This window comes from Dunckerocampus dactyliophorus, chromosome 16 (genome assembly GCF_027744805.1).
Source record: "Dunckerocampus dactyliophorus isolate RoL2022-P2 chromosome 16, RoL_Ddac_1.1, whole genome shotgun sequence".
Taxonomy (NCBI): domain Eukaryota; kingdom Metazoa; phylum Chordata; class Actinopteri; order Syngnathiformes; family Syngnathidae; genus Dunckerocampus; species Dunckerocampus dactyliophorus.
Window position 1 is genome coordinate 7892079 of NC_072834.1, and position 21131 is coordinate 7913209.

At 40.5% G+C, this 21131-nt stretch overlaps 1 protein-coding gene across 5 annotated transcripts in view; it reads left to right on the forward strand.

Annotated features, from left to right (window-relative positions):
• Positions 1-20845, forward strand: part of gabrr3a (gamma-aminobutyric acid type A receptor subunit rho3a) — a 33557-nt gene extending 12712 nt beyond the window's left edge. For 2 of the 5 annotated variants that reach the window (XM_054754821.1, XM_054754820.1), the window contains exons 3-10: positions 10570-10682; positions 14213-14280; positions 14353-14576; positions 17222-17304; positions 18142-18279; positions 18374-18526; positions 19936-20129; positions 20295-20824. In XM_054754821.1, the coding sequence (XP_054610796.1) occupies positions 10586-10682; positions 14213-14280; positions 14353-14576; positions 17222-17304; positions 18142-18279; positions 18374-18526; positions 19936-20129; positions 20295-20597 (1260 nt within the window). In that variant the 5' untranslated portion in view covers positions 10570-10585 and the 3' untranslated portion in view covers positions 20598-20824. Of the gene's footprint in view, positions 1-6536; positions 7864-10569; positions 10683-14212; positions 14281-14352; positions 14577-17221; positions 17305-18141; positions 18280-18373; positions 18527-19935; positions 20130-20294 lie in introns of those variants that run through there. The other 3 variants (XM_054754819.1, XM_054754818.1, XM_054754823.1) reach the window with 3 other exon arrangements.
• The last annotated feature ends 286 nt before the right edge of the window (positions 20846-21131 follow it).

Here is a 21131-nt window from a genome sequence, read left to right on the forward strand (position 1 = left end):
GAGCTTCATTTGTGATGCATTCTTTCTAGAATCCCCCCCACCAAATGAGAAGAACACACACACAAAAACATACTGACAGACTGTTTTTTTTTTTTACAATTTGAGGGCTATAAAACAGCACTTATGAGACGCAGCAGGGCCTCATTTCACAATGTCACTTTTGTGCCTATACACAGATGTGCTTGCCACAAAGCACTGGAACGTTACACCTCCTCCAGACTAGGGGGAAGATTGGCTACCAAGCGACAAGTGATTATGCATTCGTTTAAGTCTAACCATATGCCAGGTGATTCCAATTCAGAGCAGACGGCAAGAAAAAAGTGAATGTAGAGGGGAAAACTATGGGGTGTATTTCTGGGAAATGATTGGTCTGACAGTTTATTTAGTGTCTGACAGGTTATTTACATCTGCTGTAAAGTTCTCAGGGTCAGTATTGACAAACTGCTGACAAACATTTGGTCCCTCTTCTGTTTTTTCTTCTTCTTTTCCTTCTGGTGTTGAATCCTCAGCATTGTAATCTTCTGTTGCACTTATGTCTGGCACTCCATCCAGCACCAGGGGTTGTAGGTGCAACCCCCTGCAGTCAACAGCATGTTGCCTGATAATGTATGAAGTGTTTGCATTTTTATGCAGGTGAACCTCAATGAGGCCTGCCCCATTGTGTGTAGTCGACTGTACCCCTGCAGGACGGGGGCCGGGGTGGGGATGGAAAAGAGAGCGCAGGATAAAATTGTGTAGTGGTTGAATTGTGTTTCCTTAGTTTCAAAGATTTTGCAGGTTATTTTTATTGAGGTTAATATTTGTATTAGTTTATTAGTTTTTTGTTATGGTTTGTGGTTTATTCTTTATTTCATCTTATTTTATATATACATACGTGTATATATATATACACACATACATTTTGTTTTAGTTGCTAATAGACCTTGTTCAAAGACAGATTTGCGATTAATTAATTTCTTGTCTTTGTTACAGTATGTGTATATTTAGTATATATATATATATATATATATATATATATATATTTATTTTATTCAAGACAAGATGGTGGACGCAGCAGGTGGAGGTTCTGCTTCTCTGAGCTCTAAATCTTGAATAAAACCAGATACATTAATCAATTAATCATGATTAATCACCATTAACAACTGTGTGAAATATGCCCGTTTTACTGTATTTAATGACGAGAACGATCAATGACAGGACAGGATTATATATATTTGTATGTATTAACAGCTCCAAATGTCAATCAAGCTAAAAGATACCACACAAGTCTAAAAATCAATTTGTTGAACACGAGTGTCTTTAATAGTAGTAGAACATTTGAATCACACTGTAAACTGTGTTATTATGAGCAATGAGTGGTTGTGTTCAAAGACATCACGTAATTTAAGGTAAATTCAATGTTTTCATTGTAAAGTCCCTCAATTGATTAATTTGCATATCATGACGTCATTAACCTAGGAAATGGTCAGATCGCTGTCTCCACGGTATCCAACAAGCTCATTAAAATGTCAAATCCAATTGTGATACTCTTCCTCATCTCTCACGCAAACGCAGCCATCATCGTCATCATTTAGAGTGGGATCTTGGAACACCATTGCTGCCTCCTCCGCTGTTAGTGTATTTCCTGCCGCACATTCCGACGCGACTGTCCCTATTTCCGCCTTTATTTTTTTTTACATTCCCGCTACCCACAACCATAGCGGTGTTTTGACCACCTGTGCTACACGCACAGTCTTTTACGAGAAACATATGGATCCTCTGGGATGTTCCCTCCTGTGACCCGGAACACAGTGAAGCTTCAAAATGCTGCTTTGAGGACAGTCATAGCAGGCAGACGCGGAGCCGTGAGCTTCCTTGGAGCGACACTTCAAACTCATTAAACTTCGTAAGAGTTACGAAGTGAGTGATAAAAATATAAAATTCACGTTTAAAAAAAAGATCTTCCTGTTTATTTACACACACACACACTCATGCCTTATAAAGCTGTTTTTGTGATGTTCGGAGTGTCCCTGAATGCAATGAAAATGAGAAATATCGAAGGATCTAGAGAGGTGTGTGAGTTGGAGATATATACTGTAAATGGTGTTGGAATTGTACTTAAGGTACCTTTAGTTGTATCATGCATTAAAATGACCAAGGAACTGAAAAAACAATGGTGGTCTAATATTTTTTTCCGTGACTGTATATGTGTGTTTGTTTAGTCGTATCAGTATGTGCCCGAAGTCCACAAAGAAAATCTTGTTTGGGGCCACAAAAAGACTAGAGCGGCCCTGGGGGGCAGGGTAAGCAGTGGCTCATTTACATATACTGCACAGTCCCCCCCAAAACTGGCTGCTCTGAACAGAGCTGTTTAGAGAGCGTTTAAGTGTGCTGTCATTCTTGACCCTCGTGGTATTTGGACTGAAGCATGTCACAAACAAGTTCTTAAGACACCTAGGAACTGGTTTAACTTCTGAAATTTGTACATTTTTATTTACTATTTTATTTTATTGAAAGTTGAAAAAAGCGTCTTCTTTTAAATATGCTGTAATTAGGAAATATAATTACCTCTTTGCCTGAGACACTGTGGAATAGCCAAAATGACGGTGAACAAGACAAAAGCTGCAGATGCTGCGGTGCTCCATCGTGACCTCTGCATTCTCCGTTCAGTCAAACCTACACAGTAAGATTTTCTAGAATTCTTTTTTTCCTTTCCGGTTGTATTCCAAGCTGAACAGTGCAACACTTACCTATTGATGCTACAGTGATGTTGACTTTGGTCTGAACAATGAGTCGGCTCTGCAGGCCGGTGAAGGTGCACGTGTACATCCCAGAGTGCTCTTCACTGTCTGGCTTGCGAAGCATAAGGGATCCATTTCCCAGCAGGAGATGCTGCTGGTCCAGTTCTGCTAGACCCTCCCAAAGGTTGAAGGTGTGTCCGTGTCTACTGTCGTATCGTACAATTACTGTGGGCTCACTGGAGGATGCGAAGGTCCAGACGAGGGTGAAATTGTGAAGACTGTGTGGGAGGATGCAGGGGATGCACAGTGTGCTCCCCTCTTCCTCTGTCATCACTAAAAGACATGACATATTTGATTATGTCTATGCTGACATACATCCTCTCTATTACAAATGTGGCCCACCTTGATTCTTCCTAGAGGCGGTCCACACCTGGCTCTTGTCTGCTGACACAAATGAACACACGTAGGTATAATCAGATACGTTCCCATGAATCTTTAGTGAACTTTGTACGTTGAAAAGTCCTTTGTAGTCTGTGGTTTTTGTGGTGACATTTTCAAGAGATTTCTGCGCGGAAGGGGGGTCTGTGGCCCATGTCACCAGGGGGACGGGGTAGATGTTGTTGGAGGAGCATGTGACCATCTCATCACTCAACTCCATGGTGACTGACTGTATGGGAGCTTTAGGAGAAGACAAAAAGACAACAGCATGAGCATCATACTTGTGGACCAACTCCATTTTTTTCCCAATTTCTGTTCATTTGGTACAGCGGTAGTAAAACAGATCTTCAGTAGATGGTGCTATTTGACTGCATTTACTGCATTGATACAATATTCCAGTAATAGTGTAAGGGCAACATAAATGATTATATTCAAAACAAGCCTTCTATTTTCCGCCAATCTATATAGATTGTTCTACCCTTGTATTCATTTGGAAAAAATGGGAAATTGTATAATCTTTGAATCTTTTTTTTAAAAAAGATATTGTTTTTATATTGGAATGCATGAGAAATCCCCCCAAATATTCTCTGGTTGACATTGTAGTCGTGTACAACAATGTAAACCTGCAGATCTCTGAAAAATCTAATTGCTGCATCAGTTCTGTGGTGTATGGATGAAACGGTACAAAGTTTTACTGACCCTTCACGTCCAGGTTTACAAAGATTTCCTGGTTCCCCTTGCGTGTGCTTGTGTAGCACTTGTACCTGCCTTTATCCTGAACTTTGACCCTCCTGAGCAGGAGAGATGCGTTCCCTTGAGGGATGTGGGAGTTAAATAGACAAGTCCTCCCACTAAAATGTTTGTTCTGGAGTCCAAACTGATCCTTGTTGTAGTAGTAGCTGTGTACGGGTATTTGCTGCTTGTACCAGTGGATCACCACTGTGCCGGGTGGGTTGAAGCTGCAGGGGAGGATGCAGTCGTCATGGATGATGCAGGAAACGTTGGCCTCTGGAAGTCCAACATGGTTTGGAAACAGAAGGACATCACTAAAATCTACTAGTAGTACTATACATTTTAGGGTTAAAAAGTTATTTTTATATATTGGTTATTTTTAACACTGTGTCTGGCCCTACAAATGTTATTCTGGGTGAGTGGATAAAAGTTTTCCTTCAAAATATTATAGTTTGTATATTATAGAGTAAAAAATACAGGGGCACATCATTATTTGTCATTAATTTCTTCAAAAAAGGTAAGACAAAAGCCAAAAAGTATGAAAACAAAAGCAAATTTTCCCTCAGGAAATAACGTAAACTTTAAACCCCCAAATATTGGCAAACATACATTTTCTAGAGAATAATTTATAGCTGTACCTGCAGAAAACAATGTGAAATTATAAATGATAAATGGATGAAAGTTATTGATGATGCAGACTTTCCATACATCCTGGAGAGATCGAATTCAATCGTGTTTCTCACCTTCTTTATCATATTACTGGCACTCGCAACGTTCTTTGGCCCCGTGGTGGTTATTTAGCAGTCACACTCAATAAAAAATGCACGGACAGCGAGTTAGCAACGCGTAGGTTGCTTTGTTGAACAACACAGTACAGGTTTGTTACATGCAATGTCGTACACAACCAAGGCAAAAATTGGGTGAAAATTTTTGATGAAAACCAAATCATACAAAAACTGGGGTGTACAAAAACCGAGGTTTGACTGTCGTTGCAAAAATAAGTTAACTATATTTTTCTCTTCCTCTAGGTGTAATAGCCATTTGTCCTACTTTTATACTTTATACTTTTGTCCATATAAACAATCTAGGCCTATTTAAATACTACAGTAAAACATACTGTATTAAAGTCTACTGTATAACAGACATTGCCATGTACAATATGTTATGCAAAACATGCTATCATTTACGTAAGACTAATAACATATTAATGTGCATAAAAAGAAAGTTACATACCGATCGTAGTGTTTAACTTTGAGAATAAAGATACAATGTTAAACGCAAATTTGATGCACATAATAACTCTGAAACACATAGGAGAGGTTTTGTGTTCCCCTAATAAACCCCTGTGCTTGTTTTTAATGGGGGTTAAGATATTTTTTACAGCCTTTCCCCCTTTTTTATGGGCTCGTAGTATTGCACTGATGTGTGCCGAAGTAACCTGGAGGGCTCACGGCGCGTTACAGCTGTGTTTCTTGTTTAAGTAAAATACCGGTGTTATCTGTAAAATCATTCAACTCTGTTATTTTACATGTGACAAGTAAAAAAAAAAAAGAAAGAACAATTTGAGTGCCAAAAAAGTCAGATGCAACACTTATGTATGTAATTTGCTATGTGAAATTATTTATATTGAAATAGACTTGCAGGCAATTAATGTACATTTTTTAATACATTTTCTATTTTCAATCTTAACTGCCAAATTAGTTTTTTTTGTCATTTTTATTTTCTCAGTATAGCTACCAATCGCTATAGAATATACTGTAGATGGAGTAAAAGAGGCTTTACAGTACCTTTTGAGAGTGTCATTAAGAGTTTCCCCAGGCAAATAAGCAGCACCATTGTGGGTCCGTGTGTCTGCGCCATGTCTCAAGAGTTGTTCGCTGAGTTGCCATGCATATGTATGCGTGTGAGAACAAATGCTGGTGTGCGGTGAGCCGCATCTGTGCGATCCCACTTTACATCCTCTCCAATACTAATGAAACACTGACTAATTAACCTGGCAGGTAAATGTTTAACATGCCTCCTTGTGAATGCTCCATCACGCACACAACACCTCCAGCATCCAAATGTGTCTTGTTTGCTCATTGCACCGCACTTTAACAGTGGAGTTTTTATCTTATTATCTAATGAGAAATTAGAAAAATTATACATTTGCAAAGATAAAAATGTTTGGTTCTGGGCTCTCAGGGAGTTAAGTAATAATAATTAAGTAATACATTGGTACCTCGGCTTTTGTTATTAATCTGTTCCAAAAAGTGAGACAAAAAACAAAAACGTACCAAAACAGAGGCAACTTTTCCCTTCGGAAAGAGTGTAAATCCAATTTGTCCGTTCCAGACCCCCAAAAATATTAACAAAAAATTCATTTTAGAAAAAAATAATTAGAATTTTACATGCAGAAAACAATGGCCCCATGGCCCCATGGTTATTGAGCACTCAATCAAAATGTGCACGGACTATGAGTCAGCATAATAATAAGAATAATACAGTACTGGGCTAATGGATTAGCTTTTTAAGTGCAATATTGTACAAAAACCGAGGCAAAATTTTAGTTAAGGAAAACCGTATCATACCAAAACCGAGGTTTGACTGTATCTGCATTATTATAATATTTTAATCAAAGTTCAGGGCCACACAGTCAGGCAATCTGGAAGATCTGGGTTCGAATCTCCGTTCGGGCATGTCTGTGTGGACTTTGCATGTTCCCCCCGTGAGCGGATGGGTTTCCTCCGATTACTCCAAAAGCATGCATGTTGGGTTAATTGACGACCTACATTTTCCACAGGTATGAATGAGAGTATGGAAGGATGTTTGTCTATATGTGCCCTCCGGATGGCTGTGTACCCAGCATCTCCCCCAAAGTCAGCTGTGATAGGCTCCAGCATACCCCCGTGACCGCAGTGAGGTCAAGCAGTCAAGCGGAAAACAACTCCGCTTGTTGCCCTCCTATGACCCCCACTCCACATTTCCTGGTATACCAGCCTGTTATCTGGTGTCTCCTCCATGCTTTTGTCACTGTTGGCGTAAGCGCAAACTTTGTGGCCATTCCTTAATAGGGGTTGTCTTGCAAGTTGCCCCAGCTTTCTACCTGTTGACTTTCCCATACCTCAACAGCAGATTGTCCCTTCAAACACTGATGTCAGGGTTTTTTCTGAGAGTAGCTGAAATCCCTCATGTCATCGGCCTGCAAACCACGGGAGAGCCCTGGAAGTACAAGGTTTACAGATGTGGGCCAAACATATGCTCGCATCTGTGCCCTCTCTCCATGATATCATTCATGTCCAACCATCCTGACACAGTGCAACTGGAGGGAAAATCCTGCTGTGTGTAAAAGTAGGCTACAGCCTTTTTATTTTTATCTCTTTAGAACGATGATGAAACCACTGGTTGTATTATCCCCTCCCGCCCGCCCTCGACTGCCTCTAGTTTGTAGGTTACTGAAAGATTTCACCAACCACAGATAAGAAGATTAGGGAGGAATTAATGGTATTCCTTTGTCATGATTGGAATAAATTGATATTTGGTTTTAGACCAGAGGGTGGAGACTGTGTGGGTCGGGAGAGCATGTAGTGTCAGGAGATGCAAGAGGAGGGGTGGCGCATTTGACCACCAGGCTCCACCAAAGGACTATCTGGACGGATGTGCATCATCTTTGTCGGAGATGAGAGTGCAGGGCAGGACTCCGCTTACATGGCATGTGCACGCCACAGCGGAATGAGTGCTGCTGGGACATGGACGACGTACCAGTAGGGTGACGGGGACTGAGGACTTCAGTGGAGCGGAGGGGGAGGACGCTCGGGAGATCCTCTCGTGTTCACAGCACCAGTTTCACCATGAGAGTGGACCTCCTGGCCTTAAGACTGATGTGCTTCGCCTGGTTGTGGCCTGTCACGCAGCTCAACAGCAGCCACTTTCCCACCAAGAGGAGACACAAGGAGCTCGACCTCGGGGACAGCAACAGACAAAAGCATGGCGGGTGAGCAGAGCGTGAACTTTAACCTTACAGTATTGCTGGGCTGTCTATGCTGTTTAGATACTTTTAAGAGCTTTGGATCCTTTGTTGTTATCCTTACGTGATCTTTGTGACGCTTTCCAGTGTAATCAGATAGGATGAAGGGTTGCGTAATTGTATCTAGGAACTGAATGAATGGATATAAAAATGGAAATGTGCAAAAATTTTGGGTTATCTTCTAAAGGAAACTTAAATATTGGGGAAAAGACGTATTTCCTAGAGTGGTATATACATTATTGTATACTTAATCTATCATAATAAAGTTAAAACATAAAAAACATAAATCAGTCAATAACTAATTGTTGTCGTTATTATAATTGCTATAGTAGTTAGCCCACACTTTTTAGCACATAATCACATTGTGCATGTTCATACTGTAACAATGTCAAAGTGTGACTTTGCCTAGACTTGAGAGGAGGTGCAGTAGTTTGAGAAAAATAAAGAAGAACTTCTTTTTCAAACCCATCCATCCATCCATCCATCCATCCATCTTGCTAAAAAACTTCAGTTATTTCTAAGTAAAATTAATTCAGTGAAGAAATGACTACATACACAAAATACGCTACAGGATATCATTTTTGGTGAGAGTAGGGGAGGCCCCAACTGCATTCTTTGAGTGGTGCACAAGCTAGTCTTCATGCTTTTCAGGTGTGCCATAAGTAAATAAATAAATGACACATACTGCCATGGCAAATTGCAGGACAATGCGGAGGCAAAATGCGTGCAAGTGTAAATGCTGCTAATGTTTCTGTCATCAACTGCTGATGTTTTCCTTGGTCTGTCTGTTTCTACATCTGTTATTTAGTACACCAGTGGTTTCTTTCTTCTTCAGAACATTCCAAATGGTTATACTGGCTATGACCAATGTTTGTGCATCGGTTCTGATTCATTTGTCATCTTCTCTCAGATTCACAATTGCTTGTTTTTCTCCCATAGACAGTGCTCATGGTTTTCATGTTGTTTACACCTCTAAATACAGTCTACACAAGTAAAACCTATCCTACCCAATCTGAAACTGAGCGTAGACATTCAGTGCTATTTCTTGATTGAATAAGCAATTTAATAGGACATACCGTACCTGGGCAACAAATCACACCTGTCACATGTTCCAATACTTTTGCTCCCGTGAAAAATGGGGTGGGCTCAAACAAAAGGTGCTATCTTCTAAGCTGTGCATGCGATCCAGATGTAAATGCGTACCTGGAAATAAAAGCTGAAATGTTGCTCTCTCGCCTCATATTCGTCTTTTGATGTCAAACCCAAATGTTTTCAGTCAACAGCAAAAATAAAGGAATTGACCTCACTGTTCCCATACTTCTGGAGGACACTGCACATGGTGGTCGTCTACTAGCATTTGTAGTTAATCATGGTCCTGTTGCCAGGGATTGTGAAGTCTAATGGAGCATCTTTGTGTTTTGTGTCCAATTAAGGGCAGACTTAGGGAAAAAGTGTAGTCTCTGCCATTATCTTTGATTAAAAGTAGTGATGCTCTGAACGATCGGACGATTTTCGTGAAAAATCATGTGATCGACATATGCCGATAAATGCCTTTCACCGCTAAAGCCGATCACATGTGAGTATTACTATTGCCGTCCGCAGCGATCCTTGTGTGCAGTGTTGTGTTTTGCCCTAACTAACTATCTTGGGCAGCGTCCTCCTCCCACTTTCCTTCAAAATTCACGTAATACTTGACAGAATATGGTGAGTTTTCGATGCCCACGGTGTGATCATCAGTCAAACGGCAGCTAACGCAGCCATGTGGCCAACACCTGCCCATATGTGCCTGACAAGTCAAAAGGCTAAGCAAATAACCTGAAAAACAATTGAATTAATCTGCGATTGGCTGGCGACCAGTCCTGGGTGTACCTCGCCTCTCGCCCAAAGTCAGCTGGGATAGGCTCCAGCATACCCCCGTGACTCAAATGACGACAAGCGGCATAGAAAATGGATGGATGGATAATTTAATTCATCAGACGAGATGACCAGCCTTTCTCACCGGTTTTGCCGAGTGCTCTCTCATTTACCTGGTAGTCCTGCGAGAGCTCCACAAATGTACTCTCACATCCAAAGCCTCCTTAAAGAAGATGTCTCATCTTCTGTAAGTTTCACAAGTGATATATGTTCTCTTCAAAAAGCAAGTCAAATAAGTTTTTATCTAAATGAAGGTGATTTTATGGTTCCTTTTTTCATATTAGGCAGTAGCAGGGGTGCAACCAGGAATTCTGGGTCCCATGAAAAAAATCCCGTCCCCCTCCATCCCCTTATTTTTTTGGGCCCCTGGCAGTCAAGGACCTTGGAACTGACTTTTCCCCTTTATGCGGCACCCCTGGCCAAGAGCACTCATCATAAATACATTTTAAAATGTATACTTAAGCCATGTGATCGGTATCGGACGATTTCAGTCCTGGATGGTCTGTAGCGGAATCTGCTGCATAAAACCCTGATGAGAGCGTCCCTAATTAAAAGTAATGAAAGAAGCAAGATGAGTGTAGGCAAACCAGTTAGAGTAGCGAGAGTGTTGATAAACTTCCAATGAAGAAGAAACTGTCATTATTTAGATCATCGCCTCTGCTTTTAATCACACCACGCACTCGTCACCAGATGTCAGGTCAGAGAAAGCTAAAGATTTTCCTGTCCAATCAGCTGTTGTTTGTCCTCTTTGCTTCTTAGACGAGTGGACCTCAAGATGAAAAAACTCGACAGCACAAAGTCTTTGCTAATTAAATCAGAACAGCTGCTTCGAATAGAAGACCATGACTTTGCAATGAGGCCGGGCTTTGGAGGTAAGGACCAGTTACCCACAATCTACTGTATCTATCCATCCCATCCCATCCATTCATCCCTCCATCATTGCTGTGTGTGTCCTCTGCAACAAGACTGATGTAGGTTACTGTGCTGTCCTTGATATTACGCCTCCCGAAAAAGCCCTTGGTGACCTAGATTGTCTACGTGTGAGACAATGACTGCAGACAGAGTAGCAGAGATAAAAATCATCTGAACTGTGCACCTCATCACGAGCCGGAAGATGGGAACAAAAAGCCAGATGTTTTGAGGTGATTGAAATGTGTTGCAAGAACAACAGTACACATGTAAAGATGTGTATTTCAAGTGGAACACCAACAGAACAATACATTTTTATCAAGTACTTACATAACTGTGTTTTGATGGCCTAAAATGAACATATTAAGTTTGAGTTGTCATTTTCAATTTACACTGCACAGTGTGAACCATTTGCATGCTGTATGTGCATCACATCATTAGGCAGCCCTGGCCCGCCATCTGATATGTTCCAACATAGCCACGTCCTATAAAATACACATAGATGCACATTGTTGTATTGAATAATTGCATGTATAGTATACAGTACCACTCCTTCCCATTAAACAGCATGAGAAAGTGTGCCCAAACTTCTACTGGTACTTCCCTACTCATTACAATCGTCCTACAAGTGTTGAAGTGTCTGACATAGAACAGTATAAAGTTAGGGCTGTCAAATGAATACAATTTTTAATCAGATTAATCACGGTTTTCAAATTAATTAATCATGATTAAACAGCATTTGCAACTATGTCTGAAATCTGCCCATTTTTATTGTATTTGATTGAAAAAAAGACACATGAAATAATAATAATAATAATAATAATAATAATAATAATAATAATAATATAATAATAAAACATTATATAATAAATAAATATATAATAAAACAACCGTTTTAGAGAAGCTCAGGTGGAGAAGGAGGATTAGAAGATAATAGTTGGTGAATGTTATGGACTTTTTCAGTAAAAAAAACTGCATGTTTGACTTGCAGGTGTCAGTAGTATACAGGTGGGGGATGGGAATCCGGTGGTTGGAGAAATTTGAAATTTGTTCAGCAGTGAAAACAGGGTCTTGGTGTTACCTTCATTGGATCTGATCAAGTCCTTGTAGTGTGAAATATGGGTTTTGTGCATTTCCTTATGAATGGTAAGACCGTTTTTTGTTTTTACAGTTTTTTTATGGAGTGTCTCAAGCTGGCGACCTTTTGCCTTCATTGACCGGAGTTCAGGAGTGTACCAAGGAGCAGATCAGGAGAAGGAAACAAACCGATTTTCCACTGGGGCATGAGTATTTAAGATGTTGCTTAGTTTATTATTGTAATATGCAGTAAGGTCATCAGCGGTGGAGAGATAGCCCAGGAGTGGAATACTGTCAATGTTGGAACAGAAGATGTCGACGTCGTCAATATTCCGAAATGTGATGAGGCGTGGAGACTTTGTTGCAAAGAGGTGAAGGACGGCGTTGAATGAAAGGAGGAAGTGGTCCGTTACATGCAGTTCATCAGCTGTGCAGTTGGATGGAGTGAGACCAGAGCAGCATATTAGGTCCAGGATATGTCCTTTCGTGTGTGTAGGAAAATTAGAGTACTGATGAAGACCAAAACTGTCCAGGCATGATGAAAAAAACTTGGTGAGAGGTGGGTTTTTGTTATCCATATGTATATTGAAATCACCCAGCACTGTGACTTGAGGTGAGAGAGTACATAGATGGGTGAGTAAAGTGGATAAATCAGTTAAAAAACCGTAGCTACTACAGTGAACTCTGGCACCGATACTGGCAGGACTTTCCACTGGCAGGGCACTATGTCATTTAAGTTGAATTCACATGTTTTGAGTGGATTTTCTGGGATTTCCGAGCATGCAGCAAACTGGGGGGGATGCTGCACTGTGCCACTGTCTGTCGTCGTAACAAAGAGGCATGGCTTGCCACTTTTTGCCCTGATACGTATGCGTTAACTACGCTAAACATTTTTACGTAATTAATGAAATAAATGAGTTACCGCCGATAAAGTGCTATTTTTTGACAGCCCTATATAAAATGTCACTATTTTGTTGTCAAGTGAGCAATCCCATAAATCCCATGTTGCCCTCATGTTTTGCACAACAAAATCTGTGCCGGGTGGCACAGCGGCAACTCCTTCCCCCTACTTGGCATGCCTTGCAGTCCCTGTAAATACTTGTTAAATACCTGTTACGTGTTCTATTTATTTCTACCATGAGTTACTTTTTCTCGCGCAGTTGTGGCCCCTAATGCGTTGACATTATCCCCCATGATTGCACTAATGTTATATACGGGGCTTTTTAGTCAGCGTAACGTCTGTTGTTACTGTATGGAAATCCTGGATATTTATTAGGCATAGGTAGCCTGCAGGCCATGTGATCTAATCCCTTTTACTTCACTATGTGCTTGCCATCGAGGACTGATGCTTTTGAGTGCTTCTACTCATTAGGTAATGTACTGATCGGACAGGATGTTTACGGCTCACCTCATATGTTTTCAGTATTGTGCCATGAAACAATGACGCATGGGTCATACCTGTTAGAACATAGTATTTATGTAATACTCTCATAGAGTATTACGCCAAGTACCACATCAACATATTTTTTGCTTTGCAAGTACCACCGTGTTTGGGACCTCCTCTTACTATCACGATTTAGCTTTGAACATGTGGATTGTCCTCACAGGTAATGTGGCATGTGGAGTTCAACAGTTGAACACGTCATAAATGGGAGATTTAATTCACAATATATTTCAGTGAATCTTTGGTCAGTAATACATTTTCCAAACTTGCCAGCAAATGAGGGGGGCTTACTTTGATACATTTTTTATACTGTATTTAAAGATGCTTAAACAAATCAAATGTAGGTCAATGTATGCAAAACTATCGAAACAAAACATCCACATTTTAGCTTGGTGTTATAGGAGGCAAACCAAATTAGCGTCATAGCTGATAATATATTTCATTAATAATTTATTAATCGTATTTTAGAATAAGCAGAGGGCCAACAAAAAATGAGCTGGGCCAAAAATGGCTCCCAGGCTGCAGTTTGGACATCCCAGGGATGTACACACATACCTGTACATCTACATTTTCAGTGACTTACATTGCATGAAGTTCAGGAATAAACCAGTTGGACGCTTCAATAGGTACACCAATACACTCAAATATGATCCAATAAATACAGATGCAAAACTCATATGTTGATGGTAAATATTTCTCTTCTGTCTGGTGATTGGAGCATCACTGCATCTTTATGCTAAGTGCTGATAATATCCTCTCTGATCTGTTGAGTCATGATTATTATCTAATGTTTTGTCTCCAGCATCTCAATAGTGTGCATTACGTCTTCTCTTACTGACCGATAGTGGCATTTGAGCACATAATCTGTGGTAGATGTACAGATGGAGGACGTAAACGTGGATCATGGATCATGATGTCATGTCAACCAGCTGCTACGGAAAGCTGATTTATTGTGACATTTGACCTTGACAGGTTCTGCTATCCCTGTCGGCATTGACGTCCAGGTGGAGAGCATTGACAGCATAAGTGAAGTAAACATGGTGGGTACCGCTTAGATTTAGACCAAAAAACAAATATCCTTTGTCCTCTTCATGGTGTTTTGCTATTTTCAGGACTTCACAATGACTTTGTACCTAAGGCATTACTGGCAAGATGATCGTCTGGCCTTCCCCTCCAGCAGCAATAAGAGTCGAACCTTCGACTCACGTCTAGTGAAGAAGATCTGGGTGCCTGATGTGTTCTTTGTGCACTCCAAGCGCTCTTTTATCCATGACACAACCATGGAGAACATCATGCTGAGGGTTTTTCCCGATGGCAACATCCTCTACAGTGTCCGGTAAAAAACATTGTCCTCGACGTTGTCACATTCTACACCGATGTACCCCTTAGGGCTAATTATTGCACTCAAGGTAACTTATGCCATTTTTCCTATGCCAAAACTCCCTATTTGTGCTGCCGCTATCAACTGTAGTAATGTTTATCAAATCATAGTATGGAAAATAATGGGCACATGATTAATGTACAGTTGTGTGAAAAAATGTTTCAGATCATCAAACAAATTGAAATATTAGTCACTGACTACTTTTACTGTACATGCAGTCAGTATTCGGGTTAAGGTCAATTTTCTGGTTTCTGAAACATTCGGAATAACCCGATAACAACAACAACACCAGCAAGGCAGATAGTGAACGCCTTTGTTTGCGTTTTGGTGCTGGTACTGACCCACCACCAGTACTTGACACTATTCTGTCTCACTTTCTTCATTAATGGAAGGCGAGAATGTGAAGAAATGATTTTCTTCCCTTCTTTCACCACACACCAAGCACAACGTAGTCGTTTTCTTGCATCCTCAGTGAAAGTAAATACAAATGAAGGACAGCTAGTATTGCCTCGCGCCAGAGATTTTGCTTCAGCTATCCGTCTCTGCTTTCTTTTGACCTCCACTCATACTTTGGCCTTCATCTGGGTCCGAATTTTTTCCAGGGTGCAGTTCAGAGTTTGCATCTTTCCTTTTCAAAAACTTCTCCATCACTGTTTCGCTAGCCACAATGCCACTGTCACCGCCATCTGACACATCCATGCATTGATTATCTACCTGTACAAAGCACTTAGCTACCTGCTGCCACCTACTGATATGGAAGTGTATTACATGGTTACTCTGCCGATCACTACTAGACAGCACAGACACTCGGCAACGGCACATTATTTGCGTATAATAATTAGGTGAAACAAGAGTAATAAATAATGACAAATGTTAAAATAATAATACATAAAAGAAAGCAATCTAAAATATTTAATTAATAATTAATGATAATACAAATAATTGATTGCATTACAATAATAATTCTGGCAATAATAAAAACAATAAAAGTATATTTATTTTTAATAAATTAAAAGAATAATAAAAACAGACTAAAGCAGATGACAACATTCATTCATCTATTTTCTATGCCGCTTAATCCTCAATAGGTTCACTGGGGTATGCTGGAGCCTATCCCAGCTAACTTAAGGCGGGAGGCGGGGTACACCCTGGACTGGTCGCCAGCCAATCGCAGGGCACATATATACAGCAACCATTCACACTCACATTCATACTTATGGATAATTTAGAGTTGCCAATCAACCTAACTTAAGATGACAACAGACAGACTGTAGATGACAACTATAAAACAAATATATTTCAATACAGCATACACAGGTTAAGAAGAATGAAGTAAGTATGTACAAGTGCATCTCAATTAATTAGAATTTCATGTAAAAGCATTCATTTCAGGGCTTCGAGTGAGACTGCGGGATCATTAACTGGCTCAGGAAGCCTGAGTTAATTTACTGACTGGAGCGCAAACCGCTTGTTTACCACATTGAACCTTTTTCACAATACTCACATTTCATGACATACTGAATTTGAATTTTTAATCATGTATTTTTACTAGCTGTGAACTATAATCATCAAAATTATTGCGAAATGAAGAAATACATTTTTGAAATAGTTCACTTTTCAGTTCAAGTATTGAGATACACCTGTTGTCTGGGCTTCCCTACTACCTCCGCGACCAAGACATGGATAAACTGAAGAAAATTGATGGCTGGCACCTGTGGGTAGTGACAGGCAGGTAATTATTTAGTTAAAGTCCAAAATATTACAAATTAATTTAAAAAAGAGCGCAATACCGATACATGAATGAATCAAATCAAATTACATAAAGGGAAGGTCGTAAGTTTGTTTTTAAAAATATGAACATTCTGAGCAGCCCTCAGGAGCACTGATCCAGAGACAAGGGCCAGAATGGAAAAAAGCTGCCTCACTGTAGGTGTTGGTTGGTTTGCGTTCTGGGATTTTCCTTTAGATGTTCTACAGTCTCACTTTCAAGTGGGTCTCATGCAATAACGTTGAGAAAAAAATACTACAGAATGGTATTAAAATTATATGACTAAATTTGAATAACAGTCAACAGGGCTGTTCTGTATGTGATGTGATGTGGTCATAAACTTCATCACATCCATTTCAGAGCCTCATGTTGACAATGTGGTGTCAATATGGTATAACACTGACCATCTCGTAAAGCCACATGCTGCCTCGGCCGATAGCAAGTAAGAGAATATCAGTCATTTGTAAATGAATATACTGCAGATGAGTAATACAGCTGTCATGTTTGGCTTCACACTTAAGCTAGTTTTCTTGAAATCCATATTTTCTAGCCCTAAATGGACCCACATTTGCTTATAGCTGAGTCAAAAGGAGCAAATGACAAGGCAGTAGAACCAAGGTCATGATGATAATGAGAAACAATATAATGCTGATTAAAAATGTTAATGAAGTCTTGTTTTGTGCCGAAATCATTGTTTGGATCGAAAATATTGAGTTTTTATGCTTTTTGTACAAAATTGTCATGAGAATAGACTTCTGAGGACTAAATGGACTAAATGTCCCAGTAAGGCATTTATGTGCATAATGTAGTTGTGTGTATGTGTGTGTTTTAGGATCACGGTCACAGCACTTTGCTCAATGGACTTCAGTAGTTTCCCTCTGGACACACAGAACTGCTCTCTGGAGCTGGAGAGCTGTGAGTATAGCAAACATTGCACCTTGGAAATGCTACTTAGCATTAAAAAAGTATTATTAATGTAGACACGCTTGGTATATTGTGACACATCCATTAAAGGTTCCATATTATACTTTTATAGTGATTGATTGGCCACCAATCGGTATCGGCTCATTTCAGATCATGTGACCAGCATATGGCGATAAATATGCCTTTCAACGCTGATCACAAAAGCCGATCACCTGTGGGTGGTACTATTGCAATCCGCAGCGATCCCTGCGTGCAGGGTATTGTCTTGCTCTAACTAACGTCTTGGGCAGCGTCCTCCTCCCGCTTTCCTACGCAGTGCACAGGCGTGCCGAAACAAAAACAATCATCTCTGCTGTGTGGAACCGAACTGCCAACACTTGAAAAGTGTTAAAAAGCTTTAATTTAATACGGCATTTGAAGAACAAACACGTGACGGAGTGTGGACAACCCTCGCCCGTATGTGCATCACAGTCAGAAGGCTAAACTATCCATCCATCTTCTATGCCGCTTATCCTCATTAGGGTCGTGGAGCCTATCCCAGCTGACTTTGGGCGAGGGCGGGGTACACCCTGGACTGGTCGCCAGCCAATCTCATCAGACACATTACTGTTAGAACCGCATTAAAAAGTCAATTTAGCCTTTAACAGTAGTATCTCATGTTCAAACACAAAAATACAGTCAGTGGCTTAACAAAAAAAATGTTGTTAGTTTGGATTTATGTTTTTCCCAATTCTGTGCACTTTCTTGCTGTCTTCTGAAAAAGAGCATGCTAAAGAGCCAATACACTGTTAAAGCTCCTCCTCTTCCTCCGTCTCTCCTCTCTCAAAGATGCTTACAATGAGAATGACCTCATGCTCTACTGGAAGAACGGGAACGACTCGTTAAGGACTGATGAAATTGTGCTCTCTCAGTTTTTTGTTGAAGACTTCCAGCCTTCCTTTGGGCTTGCCTTCTACAGCAGTACTGGTATGTGTGAATGGACGAAACAAAAAACGATACATCTTACAATACAACTGCAGTATTTGCAAACTATGCAACCCTTCTTCTGTTCTTGTTCCAGGATGGTACAATCGGCTCTACATTAATTTTATTCTCAGGAGGCACATCTTCTTCTTCATGCTCCAGACATACTTTCCCACCATGCTGATGGTGATGCTGTCTTGGGTGTCCTTCTGGATAGACAGGAGGGCCGTACCAGCTCGTGTCTCCTTGGGTACTTACATAACACAACTACTCTACATGATCCATCCGTCCCTCCATATATTTTCTATGCCGTTATCCTCACTGGGGTAGCGGGGGTATGCTGGAGCCTCCCCAGCTGACCTCGGTCGAGAGGCGCGGCACACCCCGGACTGGTCGCCAGACAATGCCAGTACTCTACATGATGCTTCTCATTATTCTCATTTCACTGGTATGTCTTCAAAGGAAGACATACTACATTACAACAATAGTTTTGCGTATGGTGAAATCAGTGTAGCTCGCTGCATTTCACTTTGTACCTTCTCAACTACTCATGGAAAATGCCTGGCCATGATATAAAATTGGTTTTGAAACAAGAATTTCATGAAGTGTCCTCATAAATATTGTGAGAGGTTTTGTCACTGAGCTGGGAATACCAAAGAAATGTAATCAAAATCAAACTTTAGAAGACGTTAATAGCTGCATAGAACATTATTAGCACACAATGAATCCCAACAAATGAATATATAAGTAAGTATAATATGGGGGCGAGCAATTAATGGTTCTAATGGCACTCGTTTGTTTCTACATATCAATGTCATGCAAAGAGGTCCTCATGCATGTACTGTGATCAGTACATGCATGATATCAGTACAATCACACAGATGGCGTAAAATGCTGAATAAACTGATCAAATGTACTGTATGTACAAAGCTGCTCATTTTGTTGTTTGTGGTTGAATCCATGATATTGCACATGATAAAAATGAGTGCACGAAGACAAACAAATACATAAATCATTCAAAAGTTGAGAGACACTTGCTGATGCTATTAAATGTGTGTGTCTAAACCTCTGGCTGGTACTGCATAGTTTCACATGAGAAAAAAAAAACACTAATATGAAAATCGAGGAAAAGGCTTCTTGAGACGTCATCTGTACTTCTGTGAAGAAGGTGTCGGACGTTTCGCTCCTCATCCGAAGAGCTTCGTCAGCGAACTATTAAGTGCTGGTAGCTTAGGCCTTAAATACTCAGGGAGCGACACTTCCCTTTTATCGGAGGTGTTAATAACAGGATAGGATTATACCACTACTCCGCCCAGGCTTAGTGTAACGAACCAATAGGAGGAGGGTGTTGGCACACCAATTCCGCCCACTCTTACTGTATTTAAGGCCTAAGCTACCAGCACTTATTAGTTCGCTGACGAAGCTCTTCGGATGAGGAGCGAAACGTCCGACACCTTCTTCACAGAAGTACAGATGACGTCTCAAGAAGCCTTTTCCTCGATGGACAACTCCTGTACGACTGAGAGCCTACACAGACTAATATGAAAAAAAACATCTTCCAGCTAATCAGAACTATGTACAGTATGTTTTGTTTCAGGCCAGTGCTATATACGGTAGTGTGTGTTGTAACTGGTGTCTTCCTGTGCTCCCGACATCCAGGCATCACCACTGTGTTGACAATGTCTACCATCATCACCGGTGTGTCCGCCTCAATGCCTCAGGTGTCTTACGTCAAAGCTGTGGACATCTACTTGTGGGCAAGCTTCCTCTTTGTCTTTCTCTCCGTCATCGAGTATGCCGCCGTCAACTATTTCACCACAGTGGAGGAGATGAAGAAGCTCAAGGGGGCAAAGGTTGCCAATACGCCCTTTTTAAAAAAAAACACCAAAAAAAAACTATAATATTTTGCTAAATCTCATGCAACTCATTTGACCCACAGAAAATTATTTTTGCACCATCTGGATCAGCTTGCATGACCTAAAAATGTAACCCTCCTCTCCTTGCTGTGTCTAATGCAGCTCCCAGCATCCTTCAACGCCACCCAGGCCATGGCTTTCGACGGCTGTTTCCATGACAACGATATTGACCTGACCTCTTTCCCGGAGGTCTGTAGCACGCCGAACACAGAGAGAAACACTCAGTCACGAAACTCCACTGTGTCAGGGCCCACGGAGGGCACTAGGCTACGCCGCAAGAACCCTTTAAAGCACAACCTCAGCTTCATCATGAGCAACAGCTACATGATTGACTCCTATTCAAGAGTTTTATTCCCCCTGGCTTACCTGCTCTTCAACATCATTTACTGGAGTTTGTATGCATAGCACCACTATTTTTTAAACCTATCCTTACACATTACAGGAAGATATTTTATACTGTAAAGCTTTAGAACAAATGAATATGTTATAATCTACGGGATTGAATGATATTGCTCCATAGTAAACTGCATAGTTATTGTACAACGTTGAAAAAATAAATGTATATTGTGTTATCATGTGTCTTTTTCATATATGTACTGTTTGGTTAACCATGTCAGTCCACGACCGCACGCAATGCGGTAGCAGTCATGGCGCCATGGTTGGGTACCATGCTTGTCCACGAGGGGGCAGTAAAACTCTAACCTCAACTATTAAGCCACAAGCAATTTGTGCACTTGTGTAGTGCTCATTCTTGATAACCGGGTGGTACATATATTTTACAAAGTAATTAAACTTTTACATTAACATGTCCAACATGCATGTTCTTATTTTAGCGTTTTCGAAATAGTTTACACAGAATATACTGCAGCAATCGTCGGATATAGCAGGTAGGTGAAATTAATTATCCTCCTGAAGCTAAAAACACTATCGTGCATTATT